This window comes from Euphorbia lathyris, chromosome 9, assembly GCF_963576675.1.
Source record: "Euphorbia lathyris chromosome 9, ddEupLath1.1, whole genome shotgun sequence".
NCBI classification, from domain to species: domain Eukaryota; kingdom Viridiplantae; phylum Streptophyta; class Magnoliopsida; order Malpighiales; family Euphorbiaceae; genus Euphorbia; species Euphorbia lathyris.
Genome location: NC_088918.1, coordinates 13400489 through 13412338, shown reverse-complemented (window position 1 = coordinate 13412338; position 11850 = coordinate 13400489). Strand labels below are relative to the sequence as shown.

At 34.3% G+C, this 11850-nt stretch overlaps 1 protein-coding gene across 1 annotated transcript; it reads right to left on the bottom strand.

Moving 5' to 3' along the window:
• Window positions 1-225: 225 nt before the first annotated feature.
• Window positions 226-7532, bottom strand: LOC136206885 (uncharacterized). The gene is made up of 3 exons (XM_065998086.1): window positions 7012-7532; window positions 6686-6815; window positions 226-1081 (listed from the first exon to the last, which is right to left on the bottom strand). The coding sequence occupies exons 1-3, from the start codon at window positions 7435-7437 to the stop codon at window positions 861-863; spliced, it is 777 nt and encodes a 258-aa protein (XP_065854158.1). The 5' UTR covers window positions 7438-7532; the 3' UTR covers window positions 226-860.
• Window positions 7533-11850: the final 4318 nt, after the last annotated feature.

Here is an 11850-nt window from a genome sequence, read left to right as displayed (position 1 = left end):
GTTTATTTGGAACAAATAACCCATCAAATGCAACATGGCAGCGCGTGTTTGGAACTTCAAAACGTTTGAGTCAGTTGCAGTTTTTGGATAACTTGGAAGAGCTGAGGATGTATTAGACCTTTAAATTCTCTAAAATATGACATAGACATTAGAAGTCTGAACCCAAAGTCTAAGGTCACTGTTTAATTGTAAAACCTCAAGATCAAAGTTATCAATTCATTGACAATCACGTAAATATAAACATTAAATTCCATGTTAAAACTACTAAAATCCAAATGAAAACCATTTTCATGAGGAAAAGAAGAAGATGATAAATAAGGAATTGATTCCTTTGTATCTTATTTTTCACAGCCCCAAAATGGCATTCACTCATTCCTCTATTTTCTAACCCAAAATGTGAAAAAAGGGAATCCTATGAGATAAGCAAATATAGAAACAAATTGCTAATCTATGGTCCTTGTATTAATTCAGGCCCTCTGCTAGTATTACAACAAAAATAAACGCCATCGAAACATTCATATAGCCGCTAAGCTATAGTGCTACTAACATTACGACTCCTAAACTTCATTTCTTGACCAATAAATCCTTTGAAGATTACATTTTGTAACTTTAAAGTCCTTGACTAGATTGTTAACTGTCTTTTTAATCCATGCCACAAAAAATTATAGTCAAATAACTGTTTTTTGACAAGTTTGAATTGATTTAGACTACGTAAAGTTCAAGGATTTTTATGTGAAGAAATAAAGTTTAGGAGTTATAATGTTAATACCGCTATAATTTAGGGGCTATGAATGTAAATTACCTCAACTTTGGCTTGAGAAGACAGCAGAAGAAGCAGAAGAAGAAGAACAAGTGTTTGGTTATTTAGCTTTCTTTTGGTCAGATACTCTAGCTCCCATGATCTTAACAACAGGCTGCTCCTTTGGTTGAACGAGCTTTAGAGCTGGATGAACATTGAGGTCTCCCATTACGAGTTTGTGGCCGACATCGAGTTCGCTTAGATCGACATCGATATATGGAGGGATGATATCCGCAGGGCAAAGGAATTTGACCGTTCTCTTAATAATATTCAAATAAGAACCTGCCAAGTGAGTATGGTGTGAAATATTATATGAAAATTGAGGCAACTAAGCAGATTGGCCTAAATATTATAACAATTAGGTTGGGATTAGCAATCATCAAACAGAGAGATTTAACGGGTCTCTGTATATACATGCTAATTTTCGTCTAAATTGGACATACGCCAGGGGGGTTAATGTCACAAAATAATAGGTCAGAAGTAGAACACAAACATTTTTACAGGCTATTTCACAAAATAATAGGTCAACACCAACATTTTTAATAGGTCAAGCACAAGGCAGACTAAGGCGCAAAGGAGTCTTGCACCTTTGACGCGGGCTTGAGTGACGCAAGGTGCCTTAAAAGTAAAAATATGGTAATATTTAAAATATAGGAGATGGTAAATTCCAAAATCAAGATGCAATAAATACTGAATCATAACAATATTCTTAATCATAAATTCTAACATTAATCAACCCCATATTCTAAAGTGTTTGATTCTTAAATACTACCTCCAGTCTCAAATAGATGTGGTTTTAAGATTTTCAATTTGGTCTTTTTTATATGTCTTTTGTATTACCAATATGCACTTTTGACAATATTTTCTCAAATTTACCCTTATTTATGATAAGAGAGGGGTTTAGTAATTCATGCAAATAATTCAAATTAAGCCATAATAATTAAGAAGAAAGAGAAATTTCTGATAGAAAATAGAATTTTAGGATAGAAATATTAAGGGTAAATTAGTCATTTTGATAGTCTAATTAATATTTTATTGGTCTTTGTGAAAAACCTTAAACAACATATATTAAAGACCGAAGGGAGTAAATATTAAGTTGACTAATAGCTACTTCTCATCAAAAGTCTCCAAATTCATCAATCATCAATCATCACTCATCACCATCACTTTCCTTATCTCCAACATCGTAGAATTCTTCTTCAATATTCTGATCCTCTTCATCCTCATCTACAAAGTTCTTCAACAGCTTCAAGTTCTTCTTTCATAACCCGCTTCTTCCTCTCTCTTTTTTTCCCATTGTGGTGTTTGTGTTTATTCAAAGTCTGTCTTCTTCTTTTTTTGTTGTTTATTTTTGACACTAGATGTGTCTAGTCCGATGGTGGAAATTAGACATGTATTTAAATCTTTTAGAACCCTAAAAAAACCATGAGACATATAGGCGCATCATGGCGCACCTCTTTGCACCCAACCTAGTGCCTTGTGCACTCGGAACCTTAGATGCTCCTTTAACAACTATGCTATGAAGAAGATTCTATATCAAAGAGGAGACTGTTATTCACCTCTGAAGAAACGTTTAAGTGAGAAGCAAACAAATGATTATTATAAAACACCAGTTAGTTTAGTTCAGCGAAGAGGTTGCTAGATAAATATATCAGTTCTCCATAAAAGCATGAACATAATGCATCCGTCTTCGTATGCTTGAAATGCAATAAATAGCAATAGAACATCCTGGTTGATCTTATGCGTCAAACTAGCTGATGTTTTTCCTTGATCCTTTACCTTTTGGAACTCAAGTTTGTCCCAAATGGTCAATCCAATAGTCATATTTTACAATTCCAAATTGGAGATCTTATTTGTTAACTTATAATTGGTTGTTTGAGCAGAAAATAGTCATTCTTGCCTTTAATTAAACTCTACAGATTCCAAAATCATAAAAACTCTTAATTGTTGTCGGTTTTGTTTCTCTTAATTCATGAATTGGTGGAGTCGGACGACTCATCCAATTCACATCGGATTCTTGATGATTTTCAATTCTGCGTATAGAGTCGGCTCGAAATGTAGCAGACTCGAATCGCGAATTGTACAATTTTAACAACAGTGGTTGGATGGAATATGCAATCCCAGATTTGCAACTAATATCACTGGATGACAAGGATTCTACGGCTATATGGCTTCACTAAGATAGATAACAGTAGAAACTACTATGCAAACATTTTTGTTTGGGAAAATGACTGAGAACTGCACTATTAGGATCTACCACAAAAGACAGCACATCAATTGTTGCATAGGCGGTAAAAATATTCTTTACCGTTCAAACACAAAACATCTCAATGGAAAAAAACATTCACAAATACATGTTCCTTATCACCAACTCAAGCAAATTCTAATACCAGTTGCTGCCAATGCTGTGAGCATTAGGCAGAGGGTGAAATGGTCTGTCATCAGTGCTTCTAGCCACATAATCTAATGCTTAAGCAGTAGATAACAAATAAAAGCTGCAACACTAGGGTGTAGTCAACAAGAATACAGTTCGTTATTATTTCTTTGTGATGTAATGCAGCCTCGGAGCTCTGAACCTTGAAAAGGATAAGAGGCTTGTAATGTTAATCTATAGAGGAATCTGGAAAAGTAAAAGCTCGAAAAAGACATTGGTAACATTAATCAGCAGAGGATTTCAGTAAGCTTTTGCTAGAAAATGAGAAAGTTGTTGGAACAGTAAGAGAAAGAAAATCAAAGAGATATATGCTTCTTGACGCATCACATATCAAAACTTGTCATTGAGTAAGCGAGAGATGCTAAGTGCGAACTTTAGGGAGAATTGGAAGCCAACCTCCTCTCAGAATGAAAAATGAGAGACGTATCTAGTCTTATTTCCATAAAAAAACAGCTCTAAAGACTGAAGAGTAACTTGACACTATTAGTTACTTTCACAAAATAGGTAGCATTGATTTTACTGTGATAGCACTGATACTATACCACAAAATTCAACAACGCATGTGGAATATGATAGGGACGTAAACAAGCCTGTACTTCCATCTTCGTATCTACTACTTTAGCTAGACGACAACATGGCAGTCTAGATTCCCCAATAACTCAATTAACCAGAGTCTCTGATAATTAAAGAATATCAGCAGAGAAATTCAGCAATATATCACCAGAAAAAACATGATTGGGCAGATAGTTATGATGCACTTAGAACTGTTAGAAGTTTCATTGGAAGTGAAAGTATAGCACGCAAACTTAATGAATATACAGTAAAAAGTAAAGAGACTACTGATGACAGCTGCTAATAATCTTTAGCCATGTGGACCAATGCACAGAGCTACGCCCCACCCCTCACACCAGACACTTGACCAAGTGGCCTGGTATGATATTCTATAAGTCTAAGAAGTGTGATGGCACGACTTCACAAGTCTCAAGTCACCAATCCATGGTTCCCCAAGATAAAATCACAGGCCACTCGATATTGGGACCTACCAGGTAATACTGACGGTGCTCCTTTATAAAGGCACGTATTACTCGAGATGAGACACTCTGTCTGATCCCATAGCTCATGATTCATATCCTTAATCTTCTTCTTCTTAAACATGACTAACTTAATCATCAAAGTGCAGGTGCTGGTCGATGGCCCTGTTCTAACTCTATTGTGTTGCAGTTTGGCTAAAAACCTCAAAAGCACCCCCTTCTATTGACATCAACTACATATTTAATCCACTCTCAACTCTTTAATTTAATCGAACGTAAAAAGATAGGTTTTGAATCGGTAAACCAGAAAAGATAGGTAGAAAAATAGGTTTTGATTCGCAGAATCGCAGAATCCCATAAAAGATAGGGCTTGGATCGGTAACTGATCTTTCCGCAAGAGAATAGGGTGATTTCAGAATAGGAAAAGAAAGTAGGCAATCATTTCAATATGAAAAGTTATGAAACCCCGTGTTGTTCTTTATTTTTCAATCTTCAAACTTTCTTGCCCTACCGTAACCCCTTGCTTGCTACTCATTTACTGGACCATTAGCCTTTCCTTTAACCCTTGCTTTTCGCTTGCTTGTCCTTGGCCGAATCTTACCCCTTTCTTGCTAAAGAATTGCTTTTTCTTCTTTTATGTAAGTCTGTAAACCATCAGCTCTGACTTTCTTATCCTTAGTGCTTCCGTAAATGCCTTAGTCCTTTCTTTTAGCTTTCCATTCTTCTTGCTTTCTATTCGTCTACACAAAGATGTGTTAGGCATTTATAGCTTCTTTCCGTAACGCCCTTCTTTCTATTCTTTTTACAGTAAACCACCCCATCTTCTTCCTTTTCGTTAGGAAGCTTTAGCCGTATTGGCACAACCTCCCAGCCCGGTCTAACATTTTGTTATGAGCTGGCAGCTGAACAAACGTAAAAAGCTCCTTCTCATGTTGCATTTCTTTGGTTTGGAAGTTCCAGTATGTTGCATTTCTTTGGTTTGGAAAGCTCCCTTATGCCATTTGATAAAGAACTGAACTCATCAATCAGTCAGTCTAAAGCCTTCCTGTTTTCAGGATTTGCTGCTAGACTTGCTGGTCTGACGATGTCTTGTCTTACAGCCTTGGCCGAAATGAAAGGAAGACCGTTAACTGTGATAGAAAAATTCTACGCTAACTTTTTAAGTGCCTCGACGTACACTTCCTAGTCCTATTTCATTAACTCGATTCTGTCTCCGGGGGCGGAAAAGCGCGTTATCGTCTTGACCACAAATCCTCATCCCAGCCTTGAGCCTTATTTTATTTTTATAGAATGTGCCCATCTGGGATTTAAGGTTGAGTACGACCCACTTTGTGAGTCTTGCAGACGAACGAACTCTTCAACAGGGTTTACTTTTCAGTCGAAATATAATCAGGTACTGGCAGGTCCATGCCGAACTCTCGCAGGACCTTCTCTCCTAAGTACCATTTCTAAAGGAAAAGATTGGTAACAAGAAATGAAGAAGTAAAAAAAATCAGATGTATTGAGAGAATAGAGCGATACGAAACACGGCTTTCAGGGATATGCGAAAAAAGGAGTCTTGAATTGATTACGAAGAAACGGTAGCCAAGATAACAAAAAAAAAAAACGACTGCTATAGCAATTGCTGCAGTAAAATAAAAGGGCGGGGACAATATAGCATTTTTGGAGACCTCCAGGATTCTCAGACCCAAAGAAACATCTGCAAATGACAGAAATTTATACGGCTTAAGAGCCAAGCGCCAACGTTTGAGTTCGAGATCGGTTCAGCACGGAGAAAAGATGGGATTGAAGAGAAGTCTAAATGACTACTCTGTCAAGCAATCTGCATCAGTTCTGGCTCTTCTCTATATAAAATAGTAAGTCAAACCAGAATTCATTTCATTAAAGGTCCTCAATCTCATCTAAAAGTCTATTCGACATGAAAGACCCTTGTTTGGTAGACTCCAGTATTTCCTTGTAAGGTATGTATCTCCATTAGTCCTATCTCATTGCAAATATGAGATAGCCCTTATCTCTCGAACAGGTCTAACTGCTTGCAAACCTGCTGAAACTCCTATTCCTATAGAATGGAATCATAAGTTCTCAATTGATGAAGGAGAACTGCAGGAAGATCCTTCCATGTATAGATGATTAGTCGGAAGTCTAATCTACCTGACTATGACAAGACCTGACATACATAGATAGGCTGTAACTTTCTACTTCTTTTATTTTCCTGATGGATGGAAGATGGTTTACATTTACATTCATTGAATCCTTTACATATACCCAAATAAACCACATTTCATCAGATTAAGCACATTTCTATAATCAGAGTTATCCTTACATTTTATCAGATTAAACGCATTTCTACAATTAGAGTAATCCATCTAACGAAAAATATAGACCCAATTTAAAAACAAATGCTGCGAAGGAATGACTAACCTTTCCTAAGTCCAGGAGAAACGTCTTCCCCTCTGTAGAGAAGGGGAATATCAACCTTCAACAATGCATCAGAAGGTGCCCTTATGAAGGTCACATTAATAGGCACATCGGAGATAGCGTGCAAATGAATCTGAGACAATTCAACCAAACTAATTTCAAAGACAAAGCTAAAGTTATAAGCCAATTCTCACAAGCTTTGATTTCAGCATTTTCTGATAAATTGCATTAGCTCAATTAAGTGAAGTATTCAGGAAATTTCTCAGAAACCAAACACAACCAGCTACGAATCCCCAAATTGATATTGAATGAGAAAGAAAAAGAATTACCAATCTCGGCAAGACGCGAACTTCCTCAATGATCTCGTCGGACTTAAACTCCGGCCTGACCTCAAGATTATAAAGTCTGGACAAAAAGAATGATCTACCAAGCTTGTTCACCAGATTTCTAATGTGATTAGATTGCACAGAAATCAGCCTTTTGTTACCACCGTGCTGCCCATCTTCCTGCTCGAACACAATGCTAGGAACTCTACCAGCTTTTCGCTCTTTGGCGGCTATACTCTTGCCGGAGCTGGCCCTAGGAATACCGATGATGGTTTCTAGCGGGCCAGGCTTCGGAAATCCTTCGATGTATGTAAAAGGGGCGGCGGCAGTGACCTCAATTGCTGGTTCTTCCATAAGAGCAGCGGTGGAGTACTGATAGAGGAGGCGGTGGCAGAAGGTATTGGTCGGAAGGCGCCGGAATCTATTCATACTGGCAAACGGAAAAAGGGTGGGAATGAAGGGGTTGAAGAGAGGTTTTTGGGAATTGGGGGCTGTTCCACTCGCTGAGTCGATGGTTTTAACGGATGATCCGATTCACCGTGGGCGTTTGGTATCTATTGGGACACTGATACGGATAAAGGTTGGGACAATGATATGGATAAGGATAAATGGTTGGTACAAGGATAAAAATATGATAGTATATTATTCAATGTTTGGTATATGGGATATGGTATTCAATGTTTAGTACGTGGGTTATGGATGAGGATAAAATAATACTACCGTCGTTAGATATTACATGAATTTTTTTTTTCATATTACATGTCATTTTATATGATCAGTACACGTTAAGTCATCTTTTTTTTAAAACGAGAGTTTACGAAAATTAATTAGAATAATAGACTTATTTTAGAATAAATAAATATTGGAATCAATAAATAAGGGGTAATAATGTCTTTTTTCTAGTATCTTTAATTTCTATACAACTCTCTAAAAAGACATGTAGTATGAAATAGATGGAGTACATTTTACTATTTTAATCTTATTTAAACTGCATAACATTAATTTGAGAGATAAGATGGACATTTTCATCCTATTAAAATCGCAGAAACTTATCACACCTCCTTATATCACCCTCCTCCTGGGTGGGTATAGGATTTGAGGGATAAGAAGCGTATCCCTCACCCGTCTCACTCTTCTATCTCCCAAACAAACACGGGATAACTTATCTCGTGTTTTTTTATCCCAATCCCACCTCCTATATCTCTTCTAACAAACATCCCGTAATAGATTCAATCTAATAATTAAAACTTAAAAATGTAATAAAATTTAATATAAATTAAAAAAATATTTTTTAATTAAATTTAAACTAGGGTTAATTTCAAATAAAATCTTTGTGGTTTCACGTTTTTTAGATCGGTAGCCATTTTGGATTGATTTTGTCAAATTTGGCCGATAACGATTTCAAACTGAATTTTTTTTTAAATTAAATAATATTTTAAGCAACTTTAATTTTTCAAATTTTTAGGTTTAATGTCAATTAGATATTGTTTTTTAAGAGAGAGAATATTAATATTTAGAGAGAGAAAACTTTAAAAATGACGATTTTAAAAAATAAAAAACATAGTTACATAGTAAATATGATACAAAACAACTTTAAGTTTTAAAAATTTTCATTTTGAGACTGTTATCGATAAAATTTGGCTATATCAATCCAAAATGGCTAACAATGTCAATCACATAATTTTTATTTTGTAACAAAAAAAATCACAGATATCGATATGAAAAATTTGAAACCACAAAATTTTTATTTGAAATTAACCCTTCAAATTATACAATTCATTAAATTTTTAAGATTTATTTCATGTATGTTTAAAAATCAATTAAATTTTATTAATATCCAAAAGAAAAAAATAAGAAATATTTCTTATAATATTTATTGAAATAAATAAATAAGATATGTATGTCTGAATGCTAAAGGTTTAATGTTAATTTGGTGTCCGATTTCTAAAGGTGAAAAATCAAAATCTCAATCGATCTTACATTAAGTCTCTGACTAATGGTTCTGTTAGCACTAATGAATAACTTAATGTGTATACAAATTAAAAATCAATAATTTAATTTTTTTTTTAAATTGAGAGACTTAATTATAATAATAAGCAATTTAATCCAAAATAATATATTTTTTAAATTATATGTATTTATAAAAGTTGTTCACGTATAAAATGCCCACATTTCATATCAAGTTTATGGTATTAAATTGTCTCGAAGTAGCCTTAGTCATCATGTGTCATGATCTTAATGCTCCCGAACGGAGCACAATATAAATACTTATAGAAGGGTATCACATCTTATTAGTAGGGGTGAATAAAATTAACCAATAACCGAAATGAAAATGTAATTTGGTTCGGTTCGGTTTAAACAACAAGGTATTTTATCAATCGGTTATTAGTTCGATTATTACAAAACGAAAGGGTTATATACTTCCCTTTAGATTAAGTAAAAATACCAACTATTACGGAGTGAAATCGACGTGGGGATTTTAATCGTAAATCCAAATCTCAATCATTTGCTTGAAGGAGTTAATCTTATACAGATGAACAAAGCTCTCTAATGAAGGCTAATTTTTTTTTATTGAATTCATAAAAGGTTGAGTTCATTACAAAACGAAAGGGTTATATACTTCCCTTTAGGTTAAGTAAAAATACCAACATAGCCCCAATAGAGTTACAAGCAAATAGAAGATAACAGGGGTAGGATGGAATAAATGGCAATAAGGAAATTAGAGAAAATGACAGAATAGTAATTAGTTGTGATGGCAAAACAATAACTAAGATGATGGAAGCTCTTGTCCCCCTCAGGTCAGCTTGGCGAAGAAGACATCTCCATTAGCTCACACGGCGTGTGAGACCAGTTCTGGAATCTCGTAGCCATTTCTCCCTTTCATCCGCATGAGCTCCGCATGTCAAGCCTGATTGGCACGCTGATTGACACGACATGCGGAAAGTGACACGGCGTGTTACTCAGGTTCTGCCCCCTGGGTCTTTTTCCACTCCTCTTGCCGGGTTCGTGTTGGAAATGTCTGCATCATTATATCTATGTTGGAAATGCTTGCATCAGTATATATGTTATATTTTTATGGTGCATAGTTAATTAAATGACTTAGTTAATTAGATGACTTATTTTAAACATATAGTTTAATTTATATCCCCGAACAACAATTACATGTACACCATATAGAGAGATTCTCTACATGGCGTTACGACATGAGTTTTCCATGACTTTAAGTCACAGACAACGCATTGGTCTCAGACTCATTGTCTTTTCATAGATATTCTCCGTGAAAAGGCAGGTTTGGAACTTAAAGTTTCAGACAATATATTTAAAATATTGTGTCCGAAACTTTAAGTCCCAGACTATGCTTTCCAAGATTTTAACTAAAAAAACTACTTAGACTATCCTAAATTTACAAATTATTTAAAAAATGTCCATTTCTTATAAATTGTTTCATTAAATACCATAAACAAATAATTAGCCCTTAAGACTAAGAATTATAAATAATGATTTAAGAAAAAAAAAACACCACTTTAAAAAGATAAAACTTTCTTAACAACTATCAATAGCTCCTACTATTCTTCTACATTATTAGTATGACATTGTGAATAGATTTGATTAAATAATTTGTTGATTAATGGGTCCATTTAGATTTCATAAGTAGTTTTATGAAACATAATCAATCAAAAAGCACTTCCCCTTAAAAAAAAAAAAATAGTAATTATGAAGCAAGTTCTTTAGAATTCCATTAGCTAATTGAATCTTGACTTTAAAATGACCCAATGATCATTAATTGGGTATAAACTAAACTATAATGAAGCCAAAGCCATCAAATTAAAAATTAAAAATTCAAATCTAGATTTCTCTTTTGTTTAATCACATATTAACTATTGAAAAGTTATTTCTTCCATTCCAGAAAAAAAAAAAAACTATCACTAGATTCTAGACTTGTGCATAGGTCGGGCTGGGCCGAATTCGGACCGGATCTAACGGGCTATTTAAAAGGTTCATCCCACGTTCAGTCCAGTATGCTATTAATTTAGGCGGGCTTGGATCGGACTAGACTCAGGTTTAAAAATCAAATCTCAAACTTAGCCCATATAAACCCACTTAAAATATACATAATTTTTAATTATAAAAAACAAAATCTATTTAAAAATAAATATTAATTATAAATATATAAATTTTTTAGGCTTAATACATCAGTTACCTCTTGAATTTGTCCAAAATGGTTGATTGGGTCCCTGAATACATGTTGTTTCATTAGCCTCCAAACTTGTTTAAAGTGTCACGATTAAGTCCCTAAATCTATAAAAACGTTATAAAAATGTACAAAACAAAAAGTTAATTTGTTTTAAAGACCTAAAATCATGAATTAGACCTTTGTTTTTTAAGTATTGAATTAATATTGGGCCATACTATTTTTATCAATCACAAATCCATCAAAAAAAATAGGCCGACTTTAACGGACCTGGATCGAATTGGACCCAAGATCAATTTTTATTATCCAAACCCAATCCAATGAACACGGGCTTGAGTAGGCACCCAGACCCATGAAGGGTTCTACTAGATTGTAGATATATCACTTTAAGCCTTTAAGTAGCTTAATTAAAAAAATATAGTATATTTATACTATATTTTTTAATTAATACAAAATTCATTGAGAGAAAACGTTTCAATATTTAGGCATTACATCCATTTGGATCCCCAAATTAAAGCTTCAAAGTTAATTAGGATTCTAAACTATCAAAATCACCAATTAGGTCCTTGAACTAAGTAAAAATCATCAATTGAGTCCTCATCCCATCCTAAAATTAGAAACTGTGACTATTTGATATAAACTGTAATAAT